The sequence below is a fragment of the Coptis chinensis genome, chromosome 4, assembly GCF_015680905.1.
Source record: "Coptis chinensis isolate HL-2020 chromosome 4, ASM1568090v1, whole genome shotgun sequence".
Lineage (NCBI taxonomy): Eukaryota > Viridiplantae > Streptophyta > Magnoliopsida > Ranunculales > Ranunculaceae > Coptis > Coptis chinensis.
Genome location: NC_141459.1, coordinates 43,156,140 through 43,171,404, shown reverse-complemented (window position 1 = coordinate 43,171,404; position 15,265 = coordinate 43,156,140). Strand labels below are relative to the sequence as shown.

At 39.5% G+C, this 15,265-nt stretch overlaps 3 protein-coding genes and 1 pseudogene across 3 annotated transcripts; 2 read left to right on the top strand and 2 right to left on the bottom strand.

Moving 5' to 3' along the window:
- The first annotated feature begins 3,449 nt into the window (after positions 1-3,449).
- LOC147503572 (copper-transporting ATPase RAN1-like) lies at positions 3,450-5,082 on the top strand. Its single transcript, XM_086603978.1, has 3 exons — positions 3,450-3,852; positions 4,285-4,343; positions 4,443-5,082. Exons 1-3 carry the CDS (start codon positions 3,583-3,585, stop codon positions 4,459-4,461), a joined length of 348 nt encoding a protein of 115 aa, XP_086460104.1. The 5' UTR covers positions 3,450-3,582; the 3' UTR covers positions 4,462-5,082.
- On the top strand, positions 4,533-4,997 carry LOC147503573 (copper-transporting ATPase RAN1 pseudogene; annotated as a pseudogene).
- A 467-nt stretch (positions 5,083-5,549) lies between the features above and the next one.
- Positions 5,550-5,957, bottom strand: LOC147503571 (peroxidase 40-like). Its single transcript, XM_086604894.1, has one exon. It carries the CDS (start codon positions 5,955-5,957, stop codon positions 5,550-5,552), a length of 408 nt encoding a protein of 135 aa, XP_086461020.1.
- Positions 5,958-6,438: 481 nt separating this feature from the next.
- LOC147503570 (cruciferin (DUF506)) lies at positions 6,439-11,045 on the bottom strand. Its single transcript, XM_086556869.1, has 3 exons — positions 10,547-11,045; positions 9,571-9,787; positions 6,439-7,236 (listed from the first exon to the last, which is right to left on the bottom strand). Exons 1-3 carry the CDS (start codon positions 10,766-10,768, stop codon positions 6,746-6,748), a joined length of 930 nt encoding a protein of 309 aa, XP_086412995.1. The 5' UTR covers positions 10,769-11,045; the 3' UTR covers positions 6,439-6,745.
- Positions 11,046-15,265: the final 4,220 nt, after the last annotated feature.

Here is a 15,265-nt window from a genome sequence, read left to right as displayed (position 1 = left end):
CTTCCTGGAGAAGCCTAGAATGCTCCTCTCGGATCTTTCGGGCTACTCTCTTGTCCGCCAAGGACCGGTAGTGGATCTGGAGGGAAGTCATATCTGCCTGGTGCTGATCTTTAAGAGCCGCAGTGTCTCGTTGGTGCTGCTGGAGGAGAGAGGCGCGTTGTTGGCTCAGGCGGTCATTGACCGAATCCATATAATTCTGATGGTTGTTCTCAGCGATTCTCAATTCATCCTGAGCTCGAGATTTTGCCAGGTCGGCGGCGTCTAGCTGTTGTTGGAGTCGTGCACAAATAAAATTGAAGACCGTCGGACCACCGATCTCTCTCTCAAAGGAATCCACCTTAGACACGCAATCAACAAGCCGCGGATCATATACGACATGTTCAGCTCACCTAAGCAATGCACGCATTTGAGACAAAGGAGTCAAAAAAAAAAAAAAAAAAATTTATAGTGGGGAAGAGTGGGAAGTACCTTCTCCCAGTTCGTATACCAGAGAGGTACGATGGTGTTCAAAGGTACCGCATCGGCATAAGCCCGGTCCTTTGGCGGTGGGAGCCGTAAAGATGGAGGACGCCCGGCACAAAGGTTCTCAAGAGCCGAATCCTCAACATTGACTCTGCGGTGGCGTACCTTGAAAACCGGGACAAAGTCGGCAGGGGGGCAACCTCTTTCCCTGGCCGCTGGGGGATAGGAAGGGGAGCATCTTCTTCGGTCACACGGGCGGCGGGAACGGGATCTTCGGACCCTACCGTCCTCTGACGCGTGGTCGGCGGCCCATCAGCAGGAATGGCCGCAGCGATAGGGGGAGAGACTTCGGTTACTTCGTCCTCATCACTATCAAACAACTTCATCCGTGAGAGATCCATGTTCGCGAGGGGACCGTGGAGGGGTGAATTGATCTTCCCAAGTAGAGATGGCACGGTAGGAGGGAAGCCGGTCGAGTGCCGAAGCCTGAGGGGGAGCAAGAGATGACGGGGCGGTGGATGTGGAACGTGAGCTTCGAATAGGTCGGCGGCGGCGATGGTGAGGCCGAAACGGTTTTGTGGGGTGGCGAGGCTCACGGTCTACGTTCCTTCGGAGGAGGCGGACGATAAAAAGGGGCAGAAAAGCCCAGGAAGTCACGGAGTTGAGGAACTTCCAACAAAGGGGTACCAGTAGAGGGGTTAACGTTCAGGCGTTCGGCTTAAGCAATACCGAGGTCGCGGAGCCTGTCGAAGATGGGACAGAGGTAGCCAGAGTATACGCGGGATTTGGAGTCAGATCGCCAACCTGCGAAGAAACACAAACAAGAGTCTAAGGTTAGTCAGCGGACCAAAGGCCGAAAGAAGAAAGGACGAGGATGAAACTCACCACTAGATTGGAAAACGAGGTGGTTGAGTGTTACTCCTGCCGGGAGGCCTGCAGGCAGGAAGTTACCGGAAACGTACAGTGGGTAGTGGTGCCACTGTTTGTCCGAGGTGGTGACCACGGAGTAAGAACGTTTTCTTTTGAGGCGGACACGTATGATTGGTATCCTATACCCACATCCTTGGTACTTTTCTTTAGAAAATATTGGGAGACAAGGTCACGGCAAGTTATCCGGGGTCGCTGTCTGTTGTAATAGTTCGCGGCATACATTATTCTCCGAAGTTGCCGATGCCTTGCGGGGAGGGATGTTGAAATGATTGCACACTTCCACATCCAAGAGCGGTGAGGGGAGCCGCCCGGCGACAATAACCGACCATCGTCACGCGACTAGACACCCGCGCGGAGGCACTAAGTGGGGGGTAGTGGGTGACGGACGGCACGTGTTCTATCAAAATGCCGGCGGAATACCGTAAAGCAGCCCTAATCGCGCCGTAAGTCGCCTACGATATCTAAGAAGGCGCAATAAAGGGGCAAGGAAACGGCCAGAGGTAGAGGGGGCCGTCGTGGCGGCCAATGGAGGTGGAGAAGCCACCTCGGTAGATCTAGAGGGCGAAGAGTCGGCGGAGGGAGAGGAGGAGGGGGACTCGGAGGCCGTCGCCGCCATCAAGAGGAAGATGAACAGATTAGAAAAGAGAAACGATGTTAACAGTGGTAGGGGAAGTATAACGAGAAGGGATAGAAGCAAACAAAGAGGACAAAACGATAAGAATAACAAGAACTATAAAAGACCAACCTGAAACGGAGTCCAAAGAAATAAAAAATCCGGCCGGAACCAAGCCAAAACGAAGTCAAGTCGGTGGGAAAGCACAAGGAAGATAGAAAAGGGAAGGGGAAACGCAAGACAAAGGAAGACCAAAGGCAAAAATGGGAGAAAGAATGAAAGCGGGAGTTTAAATAGGGCGAGGGTAAAATGGTAACTGCCAAGGTCGCGGAAACCGGCGGGACTACAGGGAACCGTTAGGAGCTTGACACGTGGAGCCGATTACGAGGAGGAGGAGCCGGGCGAGCGCGCAATGAGTGACATCGCGGCGCGCAAACCCCGAGGGGAGGACCAAACAGTCTAACTAACGACAAAGGGGTGTAAGGTTCGGCCCGCCAAACCTCGAGGCCGCTGGCCGGAAGCGGGCATCTGAAGTGGTAGAATTCGTGACTCACGAAGATTGCCGGACGACGAACCGATGCAAGCGCCATGACGGAATGAGGGAGTAGAGGATAGATGGGAATAAGGGGGCGGGTAGGACAAGCGGAGTCGAAAGTGTACGAGGATCGCCCGAGGTAGTGTAAGAAAGGAAAGCGCGAAGAAGCACCGGATGTAGCCGCAGATCTCGCAAAAGTGGGCAAGCCGTCTTGAAGCATGTGGGGACAGAGCGGTCAAAGTCCAATAGGAGACAACTTAACAGAGGAAGAACAGGTGGCATGACAAATTTAGCCGCGAACCCTAAGAGACAGATGCGCTAAGATGGACCGAAGGATGGAGAAGAGATCAACGGGTAGGAAAAGGAGAGGGGTAGTATAAAAAGAAACAGTGTAGAGAGAAGAAAAAAAAAAAAGAACAAAAGGAGGAGGGGGTAAGAGGGGAGGACATTGAAGGTTGGGGGTAGTATACAGAGCTCTTACAGTGTACAAGTAAAGTTTGTTTTGGAAAGTAGTTTATGTAACTACCATAACCGAATTTGGCTTTGCTTTTTGCTTGAACGGTTGTGTCTTTTCAAACCGTCCCATGTCTTTTCGAAAAGGTAGATTCTCTTCTATGGACAACAACATCATTAAGTATATAGGTTCTAATAAATAGATGAATGTACGAGGATTAAATTTGGGTGATTTTGGACACACCCATAAAAATACTCCCGTACTCCATAACATAAATTTTTGCGGTACCCAATAACTGCCTAAATTCAATAATATCTCCCATATATTTTTGGAGTATTTTCCATAAAGCAAAAGGATTAAAAAAAAGAAAAACAAAATAACGACACGTCTATTTTCCGAGTATTTTGTACCCTTTTTTTAGCGTAAGTTTCTTTTCGCATTCTTCTTATCCTTTCGCTTTCGCTGTATCTTCTACCCAAAAAAAAACCACCTTTCGAGCCTTGCAAAAAGGAATTGGGTCTGTTGTATGAATTGGGCGTAGTCATTTTGGTGAATGGTGAATGGTTGTTTGAAGTGGGCGCTGGTGACATGCTGAAAGTTATTCTTGGTTCAAAGGTTCCAGTTGATGGTGATGTCGTATGGGGTTCAAGTTATGTTGACGAGAGTATGGCGACTGGTGAATCTTCACTTGTTCTGAAGGAGGCTAACGCTCATGTTATTGGAGGCACAATCAATATGCATGGCGCTCTTCATATAAAAGCCACAAAAGTAGGATATAATACTGTCTTGAGTCAGATAATTTGTCTAGTTGAGGCAGCTCAAATGTCCAAAGCTCCCGTTCAAAAGTTTGTTGATTTTGTAAGTATTAATTAGTTAGTAAATTTTATAAGCGTTTTGGTTGAATTTTTGGGCTCCATATTGATCCAATTCTATTATATGCTCAGTGGAAGGCTGGAAGCTTTTCTCTTTCTAGTACTTGTTTGATTCATATTCTGGGTAGTATATTAGATTACTAGTACATGCTGAACTTGAATGTCACTATTCACCAGTTCCTTTTTGAATGAACACATGATTAAAAGTGGGCATCATTGACAGTATGATAGTTTCATAGGAAAGTATTGAGAAACTTAACAGATCAACAGTTTGAATATCCATATTGGTGATTTCATACTTCTTCTGTTAACGCTTTTAGTCTTTGTTCGATTTTGTAGTTTAATTTTCTCGATGTCATCGGTACTTTAATATAAATATGTCACCTTATCCTTATTGTAGTTATCTTTACTTTAACAGGTCGCAAGCATTTTTGTTCCCACTGTTGTTACGCTGGCTTTGCTAACTTTTCTGGGGTGGTAAGTTAACTTGATATAGTGTGAAAGTAGTCAACATTCACCAGCAAATAGCTTCTGTTTTGAGATTTTTTAACTTGAAGAGCAATCATGATTTTGCAGGTTGGCATTCAAGATGTGAGAGCTGAAGTGATGCCTGCTGGAAAGGCTGATGTTATATGTTCATTTTAGAGGGATGGAAGCATAGTTGCAATGGTTGGTGATGGTATCAATGATTCTCCTGCCCTTGCAGTAGCTGATGTTGGGATTACAATTGAGGCAGGGACTGATATAGCCATAGAAGCTGCTGATTATGTGTTGATTAGGAGCAACCTAAAAGATGTTATCACCGCCATTGACCTCTCAAGGAAGACATTCTCCCGTATCCATTGGAACTACGTTTTTGCCATTGCCATCCTAGTTGCTGCTGGTGTATTCTTTCCATTGCTAAGAATCAAGTTACCGCCTTGGGTGGCGGGGGCATGCATGGCCCTTTCATCTGTTAGTGTTGTATGCTCTTCTTTACTTTTGAGAAGATACAAGAAACCCAGGCTTACTACCATACTAGAGATAACTGTAGAGTATAAGATAGTTTCAACCTCAAAAGGAAATGTAATTGAGGTTGTTTGTAGTTTTACGTTGTCCATACCTGGGGTTTGCATCTGTGCGTCCCATTAATGTACATGCCTCTTGTAACACGTCTGTTTTCATAAAATTTTCCAATTGAGTGAGAAGGAATTAATCAAAGCATTTTTTTTTGTTTTCTTCTGACTCCGTTTCTCTTTTAAAGTTTTGAGGCGATGGATAGAAGTTGGGTTGCCAAAGGAGAATACAATCGGTCAGATAAGATTTTGAGACTTGAGAGCTATGAAAGTGACATTCCTAAGATACATTGAGACTTGATACTGTGATAGGTCTGAAAGTGATACTAAAAAAACTTAATAGTTTGGAATTGGTATGATAAGCGCAACGAATTATGACAAACCAAACATTAAAATATTCAAGAGTAGTGCATTTATTTCACTGGAGAAACTGAATAACATTCTATTATACAAATAGTGAAAGAGGGAAAACAAGATAACAACATAAGCAGAAGTAGCAAAACTTGGTGTTTTTAGTTTTCTAGCATATGCATTTACTTCAGTGGAGTAGCTGAATAGCAACCTTACACATTCCAGGAAGGAGGGACGCTAAGATAAGAGTCGTAAACAGAACTGACAAACTTGGTGTTCAATAGTCAGATTCCTGGGCTAGCATGGAGCAGGTGACCCGGGTAGGAACTTGGTAGTTGGAGACACCACCTAGACTTGACATCTTCACCATTGCACGAGCAAATTCCCTCCTAAAAGCCGAACCATCATCAGACACATAGGCCTTCACCAGTGCTGCAGTTTTATGTGTCGCCATCAATTGTTGATCTGCAAATAGGAGTCCTCTCCCTCTCATCAAGCTCACATAGTAGTGAGTGTCGAAACCAGCTCTTGAGGACATGGATGGTAATAGAGTCTGGTAGTACATCATCCCTATGCCAGGTGACGGTAAAGAGAGCCGACTAATACTATTGCTGCAATATGCTCTCAACTGAACTAGGAAATCAGCAGATTCTCCCAAGTATAATAGTCTTCTGTGTTCTCTCATTCATCAAAATTTGATTTTGAATTTTTTTCTTTAACCTCATTTGGTTGGTATTCATCCTCATTATTTTGGTATGCTTATTTTAAATCAAAAGTGGGTATTTACAATAAAATGTTTATTGATGAGATAAAAGAATAAGAGGTTATTGGAGAAGAAAAAAAAAAAAATCAGTCTTTTTCTTCTACAACTTAATCACGTAAAGTAAATTACTTGTTTTAGTCAATAAATATCTTGTGTATGTCTAATAAAAAAGAAGGGTAATTTAGGAAGCTAAATGCGTCTAAAATTATTTTATTTATTTGTTTTAAAAGTTGGGGTACGGGAGTGTTTTGTTGGGTATGTCTAAGATCACCCTTAAATTTACCATCAGAAAGAGCTCACATCATAGATGTATAGATGCAAAGAAAGATGATTATTTTTTCTAAGTTAGATGCGAAGAAATGAAGAATGATTATATATATTAGCCATTGGAAAAACCTACGCATGCAGACCAGCAAGCACCAATTGATTTCAATATCTGACAGAACCCATAATCGTTTTACATGTTTCTGTAAGTAAATCTAAACAACTACATGTTTGGACACTAAAATTAAATTTGAAAATAATTCCTCACTCTGTGGCGTGTTAGTGTAACAGATGTTTTTGTGTACATGAACCCATTGATTTTCAGGGAGGTTTATTTTGTATCCCAAAGGGGAAAAAATTAACAATGCTACTGCTGAAAGAAGTCTGTGATAATGTGAAGTTAATACGATGACCTCTGAGTTTCTCCTGACAGATTCTGAAGATCTTCATAAGACTCTAAACGAAGTATGCCTCCATTTCTCAAGCTTCACCCTCTGATTATTATCATTTAATAGAGGCTTCAACAATCTTTCTGCATCGATCTCAACCTGTAGAGAAGATTTTAACCTCCACAAATGTCCGATACACTGCTTGCGACTAAAATTGGTGGTCTCACGGGTTCTCGGTTCATCCGGGCTAATCTTTCTCTGGTAGGTGGAATGCCACTTTGCTTGCAAATATGCTAAAGACCTCCATGGCGGAAAAGGCATGGAATTCTTCTTCAGCGAAGATCTGGCAGCTTCAACCATTACTGGAAGCAGTTGCTTCAGCTTGGATAGGTAGCCCACAAAAGCAACAGGAAGAGAACCCAAAACTGTATCATAGGACTCTACAGCTCTTGCTATTTCAAAATGGCTTCTAAAATCGATATCGATGATAAAACGTTTGGAGCCCCCACCATCAGAATGAGTGACCACGTCAATATATTCATGATCGCCTTCATTACAAGAAAAGGCACCGCAAAAGATGATCAGAAAGGTAACATAACAATAAGCTGGCAGTAAAAATGTCGACAGTACACTAATCAGTAATTCATCCCCAGATATATATCTGGTAACATAAATGCTTCCAAGTTCCAACAACCTTTTATATCTTTTCATTCATTCATCTTTTTCCTGTTTGCTACTAGGGGAATTTATTTCCACGGATCCAACTAAGTAACATACTGCCGGACTTATACCACAAATTCTGAAAGTAAAAGTGAGCTCATATTTATTTGAAGACTTAATATAAAACAACCAGATTCGTATTCTGGACTTAACTTACTAATTTAAACATGGAGTAGGCACAAATGGCAAGGACATACACAAAGCATGATTTGGCATAGATGAACCCAAACACAAGAGAGAGAGAGAGAGAGATCAGTTTGTTTATTAGGAATGGATACGTCAGGTAGTAAAATTTGATGATTCCGGTAGCACGGATTTGTCTTTTTCTAGGGAAGTTACGCATGTTAAGTGGATTCCGATTCATGCGGTCGTTCTCTGTTGCATTGGTATTTTCACTCCCCACCCCCTCCAGTGTTTGTGTCTTCCCAGTGAAATCACAATGTGAGCCCTAACCACTAGTATATTGCTTTGCGAAGAAGAAGATGAGTGGATGAATGGATTCTGACCAAGAGAAGAAAGTCAAAGGGAAAGATTAACAAGGAAGATTGTTGGCTTTTTGGTTGTTTCTAGGTGCGAGGGGAAGATGATGGGGTGAGAAAATGAGAGGATAGAGGAAGAGAAACTGAGAAAGGGCTTTCTTCTGGTGGTGGAACAGGAAGATGTGGATGGGAAGACGAGAAAGAGGGAGGAGAAAGTTCGGGACAGATGATAATTCTGACAGTCATTTTATTTTTAGTCTTCCTACCCCAAGAGACCTCCTAACGCCGGTCAGCTATATTCATCAATAACCTCTAAAAGAAATAGTAACTCCCTTTTAAAATTACTGTAAAAAGAAAAAGAAAACACAAACCTGATTGTTCTAGAAGGCCCGGGTAATTCAGTGTTTTCCAATAACTAATTAAGAATTTATGCAAGACTAAAACAGGAGGAATGGAGGAAAAGTCTAACCACTCAGAATTAACCATAGTCAAAAGCATGCTTCATAGTATTTCATTCTTATAAAGATGGAAGTCATGGAGCAGAAAAAGTTAAAACTGCTTTAAGTTCCCAGCCGATCAGTAATCAGCAGCTCTATACTATAAAAAATAATAATCATAAACAAATTTAAATGAACAGCCTATTCAGTTTCAGTAACACAAGGAAATAATGAAGTTATTTCTTTTGGACTATCAAAAGCTTGAAATCCTTTATCCAGTTGAAGAATCATAATTCAAACCTTCACTAGGTATCAGTATATCTCATCTTTTGCAAAAATCAGTATGTGGTCTAACGCTTTTTACCATGTCTAAAAATCGGGTTTTAAAGGTGGTGTCAAGTTAATGATTCTATTAGATAAAAAAAAAAAAAAAAGGTCGTGATAACCTACAAGTACAAGGATAGCTACAAGCCTACAACTCTACAAGAACCAACTACCAAAAGTAAACCCGCTATACACCCCTAATCAATAGTTTCTAAACATAATAATCTCCCATCTAGCTACAAAAATAATCAAACGGAATTTCCTCAATCCACAAATACTTTTCTAAATAGTCTTCCTCTTCTTTGTTACTTCTTCCAGTTATTTTATTAGTTTCGGGCATGTACAAATTCATTCCCAAGAAAAGGAAGGGGTTTTTTCTGTTGACAATTGATGGTTATGGTAAAACTAAGACCACTCCAGTGCCAATTCCAGAGACTACACGTGTTCCACATCCAACAAGGGAAGTCCTCATTGTTGTTGCAGCAAGTGGTGCGTCCTTTAGCTCGTGGGCAAGCTCCTTTTTGGATCGGGTGTAGGATGTGGGGCATCCATGCACGCCCTTATAAAATTCACTTGGCATGCTTCTTTAATCTAATTATTTTGACTCGTGCATGAGCGTGATTCTAGAATAATCTTCAAGTTTCCTATATTGTGAGGATCCTAGGGTAGCAACAAATTAAAGTCTAGTTAAGATTTCTTGAAATAGACCAACGAAATTGTTTGAAATTACAGCTCTAATTGGATACTGTCTGCTTTTAAACGGCTTGTGATTGAATTACGTATCGGTTTTTCTGTATAGTCTACACCAGCATTCGACGACGTTCAGTTGCAAAACAAACCACGGAATTTTAAAAGTTCATGCTAAAAAGCAAATACTAATTGAGGCAAAGGAAGAAATCCTGAAAAGGGTTTGTGAGTATACCTCCAGGAACCTTCCCACAATTCTGCCACTTGGATACACATACAGCGGCATCATAACCAGAACTCCGAAGGAGCTTTACCAGACAAAACCTTATGCAGCGGGCATTACAAGCACCTGAATGGACAAAATGAAGGTCTGTCTCATTGATGGCACAAATTAGGGAATGAACTACAGCCAGCAAGTTACTCTCACACTGATCCACTGTGCGCTTATAATGCTGCAAAATATTAAACAGAACTTAACGAGTTAGCAATCAGACGTAGCTCAGTAGGAAATAGGTCTGAACTTGAGCTCATTGGTCAGATGGTTTTAATGCTTTATAAATATGTCCAGCTTATCCATCAAAACAAAAAAATTGTAAAACAGGTCAAAAAAATGAAATTCACAATATAGTTCGTAAGAGTCCATTTTGAAGATGAACAATGGGTAGGTCTGTTGAAGTTACAGCGAAAAAATAAGGTAGACTTGTTGCAAAAAAAATATTGTTTGAACATGCTAAACAGTTAAAGAGTTCTCCAGTACTTATCAAAAATAGAATTAGAACACTCTAGATGCACATTGAAAAATTTGCAAACAATCATCAGACTAGGCATATGCGCTATGAAATCAACATACTTCCCTTACATCACATAGTTGTACCACTTGGAAAGCACACAAAAAGACCAATGAATTCCCAATAATTCACACAAGGTTAATTTTTTCAATTTTGCTACTCACAATATGTGGTTTCATACTGTCATGTAGTTGCAACATTAAGTAACGTAATTGTGATAAAGTGGTAATAAAACTTTATACAGAGTGAGACTGAGTACATGAATGAAATGGACTAAAAGATCATATAAGGTCAGTAATGTATTTAGAAAAAAAGGTGGTCATTCGAATTAAAACTAAAGCATAGTAATATGGAGAATATATGAAATAAAGTAAAAGGCTATAATAATTTCATAATTCCATTGATATAAGGTATGTGACTAACCAAAATCCTTTCGGCAAGATAAGCAAGATCAGATAATCCGTTATCACTATGATCACTATCACTACTATATCTCGAATCTGCTCCACCACTTCCGTTCTCCAAAAAATCACTAACCATCAAAGCCAAGTCATGTTCGCTTTCATGACTGAACCCCCCTCCAATTTTATCAACAAACTTTCTTTCTCCATCACCAACCATTTTAACTCCCCACCACATATCCATTCCATTACCATCTCTCGCTTCCCCCGTTTCTACCCCGCATGTCCCCAGATTATTATTATTCTTCTTCTTCTTCTTGGTGTTATCGTCAACAAAAGACCTTTGAAAATAAATAAGGAATGAATGTGAAGAAACTTCAAACAAAGGCTACTTCTTCGGTTTGGATTCCTATTTTTTTTGTTTTTTTTAATGATGAGGAGGAGTCAGAATATTACGGCGGAAGCAACGGAAGTGACATTAATGCCCTTTAATTATTGAATATAACAGTTAATGTATCTGTGGTTTTATCAAAGTTTGAGCCGGGAAAGGTTCATATCTCATAGCTATGCATAGTTGCAAATATAAGTAAACAAAAATATTTTTAGAATAATTTAAATATAACGGCCGGATGCAAATACCAGAAATCGAACATGCTTCATGTGATAAATCTTTTCAAGTGAGAAACCGATATTAAGATTGGAATGTACCGTAATTTGGGTTTAGATATTTAAACGAGGCTAAACTAAATCTAAAAACTTGGATATTTTATTTTGGATTAATATCCTAAACCATAAAGTGAAGATGCTATCTCAATTTGATAACGGGTTCCAAGGTAGATCGCTGCTCATTAACATATTTCGAATAATAAAAATATATTATCATACTTCTTTTATCGTTGATTGTCCGAGACATTTTATAAATAATTGAAATATTTAATAGATCCCGGGCATGCCCTAACACGGTGTCCCACAGTGAATTACGCGCTCACCACTTTTCTATGTAATTTGGGCAGGCAATCGAAACTCAACCCGAGCCCAACTCAAAAGTTTTGGCTCATGATCACGACCAAGTTGATATTAGAAGTCCACAGTTGGAAAAGCTAGGCCCATTGGAAATCGGGGATGGACCAATGTTGGAATCCTAACAACCCGAGCAGCTATCTTTTCTGGGTTAATTAGACTAAACCACCCAACAACATATATATATATACCAGTTTTGACTAAACCCCCTATTGTTTGAAACCTTAGACATAAACCTCCATTCTGCTAGCATAGAGAAAAAATTCTCTCCTATGCGCTCAGGAGCGAAAAGCCTGAGACACTAACTTTAGTTTCTTCTAAATAATGATTAACTTTAGTTAATTAAAATCTAACCAAATATTTATTTTATTCTCTCCAAATCATTATATTTTTTCTCTACAAATTTTTTCTTTCTTTAATTTGTATTTCCATAAAATAAAATAAATTACTAAACAAAATTTTAATTGCATTGCAGATTTTTCAAGGGATTATCATTCATTCAATTACAACGCGAATTTCTCAATTTTATTTTGTATTAGCTATTATCATATCAATATTTTGTGTTTGTACTACAGTTGCAAGTTGTAATTGTATTTACGTTTCTTTCAAAATTATGATTAAATTTAAGAGTTTTTTTTCATAAATGTTAGTGTAGTTTTCAATTTATTAGATAAGGTTTTTGATTTTTTTATTTTACCCCCAAAGTTGAAAGAAGAGGGAAAGAAATATGAGAGAAAGAATAATATACTTGGAGTCTTAAGAATTTTTCATTGTTGATATATATATTTGAGTTAATAACTATTTAGTACTACGAACTTTCACATTTTTTCCTAAATGGTACCCAAATTTTGTTTCTTATCTATTCATACCACGAAGTTTCAATTTGTTTCAATTTAGTACCTCAGTTAATTTTTAAGATTGATTAAAAAAAAATTGCCCACGTGAATAGTAAAACACTGTTCATGTGAATAATGTTTTTTAAAATTTTGAATTTTTGAAAAAACACTGTTTACGTGAATAGTGCGGTGTGAATAGTACTAACATAAATAGTGCTAACACCGTTAGTGAAATTGGATGGAAAATTAACTGATGTACTAAATTGAAACAAATTGAAACTTCATAGTACAAATAGGCGAGAAACAAAGTTCGGGTACCATTTAGGAAAAAAAACGAAAGTTCGTAGTACTAAATAGTCATAAACTCTATATATTTTTATGGAAACACAAAGAAATGAAAGATTTGGAGAAAGAATAAAATAAATATTTGGTTAGATTTTAAATAACTAGAGTTAATCATTAGTTAAAAAGATGGTGGATGCGTGGTGGATGGGTGCTTAGGAGACTTTTCACTCCTAAATGCCTAGGAGCGATTTTTTTTCCGCTAGCCCAATGTTTCAGATTGTTGATATTTCATTTAGTACCAACATTGCCCTTGTTGCTCCCTTCTTTATACTCTTTCCATCTTCCAATCTGTGCACAATTCTGCCAATCTATCCAATCTATGAACACGTACTCCACTTTCGAAATAATAATCTTCTTCATTTTCCACCAAATGTCGTTGCAAGACCCCCATAACGAATCAATGCGATCACCAATTTTTCCAGTAGGAATCTTATTGACATCATTGACAAAAAATAGATAGAAATAAAAGTCTTGTCTTAGGTATTATAGGTTGGCTTGATTGAATGCAATCAATGCCAATAATTAAATTGTCTTGCATACAATGGTATCATTCTTTTCCTTTTCATTCCAATTTTAGTTGTGCCAACCGTAACCCAACACTTCGTACATGGGCTCCAAGTTAATCTCTCTCTCTCTCTCTCTCTCTCTCTCTCTCTCTCTAATTATTTGAAAGAAAATAATACACAAGTAAGAACACATTTTGCTTGGCCTTGACAAAAGCTACTCAAATTATATGGTTTTGGGCATGACATTTTTATTTGTGTTGCTCCTCTATCAATTTAAAATTTGTAAGAAGAACATAGTAAAAATGCTCTCTATGTGAGCCAAAAATCAATAATTAAGAATAGTATTAGTTATTATTTTTTTGTCCAACTAATCTTTGTTTTAAGGGGTTGCTTGGGAGCATGGAATAGTAATTAACAACAATTTAACAACTGATTATTAGTAAAAAGTGGTGATTCGATAATGACAATACAATGAGAGGATGTCCAACAAAGAAACACGTGGAAAGAGTTGAAGATTGAAGAATGGTTATTAAGGAAGAGAAATGGGGAATAAGTGGCGGAATTGGTATTAAGTGAAATATTAATGCTTGGGAAACGCTTGGCTAATGAGGGTTTATGTCTAAAGGTTCAAACAATAAATAAACAATAGGGGGTTTATTAATAATGATAATGAGTTTTACAAATGATTAAAACAAACATGCAACAAGTTGCGCCGCAAGTCCTTTATGAATGACAAATCCTATCATTCAAAATACAAACTCGTTAAAACTAGCTGTCATTACGTTACTGTTCATAACTTTCTGCAACCTCTTAAGGAGCTCAACAGACTGTTGTGCCAAGAAACCGAAAGTGTTGAAACTGAACGGAATGAAACAATACTGGTTAGCCCTACAAGCATCCTCGTGTTTCTCAATATTTCCTCCCGCTGCTCTATTAGCTACTTCTCCCACCTCAAAGACTCCATTCCCAAGCCCTACCAACGGAAATGCTCCATTTACATCAACACCATGCATGTTTCCCCTCAGACCAACTGTAGATCAATACATCCACAGGCCGAAGCGTCGATCTACCCTCATTCAGATCAGTGAAAAAATTGACAAGAGCCTCTTTCTTTACTTGTACCCTAGCCCTCCAAAATGCATCACATAAAATGTCTCTAACATGATCATTTCGATGTTTGAAACCTGGAAAATATCTACAATGTACTGCATGGTCCCCAAAAGCATCCAGTCTACTCTTTTTGCAAACAGGGCATAAACCACCATCAGAGTACAAAGGAATTATGAGACGGTACCAGAGAATAGAACGATACTCCACCGGTGACATACGATGTCCAAGTCCCTCCATCGGAATAGCAAGTAGAAAATCTTTTGCATGTTCTGATTGCAAGCATCCAATGATTGCTTTTTGACAAGTACATAACTCAAACTCCCTTTCAAGACCAGCAATAATCTTATTATAGAACGCTTCCGCCAAAACTTTTTGTGGTTTTGAGGGGACGGTAGCATTCATAGCCAGAGAATTGAGGTCAAAATCGGGTAGACAGAGACTTCATGCACTGCTAGTAACATCAAGAATCTCATTCAATGACATTGGACCACAACTCCTAAGAATGTGGATCTGAAGCTCAGAAGTTTGACAACGGGAGGCCACAAAAGCAAAAGTAGAGACATCAGTAGCACAATAAATACCTAACCTACCAAGACGTAATGGGAGTGTCGATAAACGCCACTGCAAATCACCGAAGCCAGGACCATTAGAAACCACAATACCTTGGAGAACACTACGGAGATGCTGATCAAAAGTCTTAGCTGCCACTCTAAAAAAGGATGGTGGACAAGTATGAAACGCGAAGACCAACTTAGAGAGCCCAACACAAGCTCGTAAGAGCACTAACTCACACTGTGGATCTTCCAATACAGCTAAATGGTCTATCAAAGTTATAGACTTTTCAACACGCTTGCGAGCAAGGCCAAGGCCCATGACAAAAGATGAATCGATGACCGCACCTCCAAGCAACCTGACCCCCTGCTA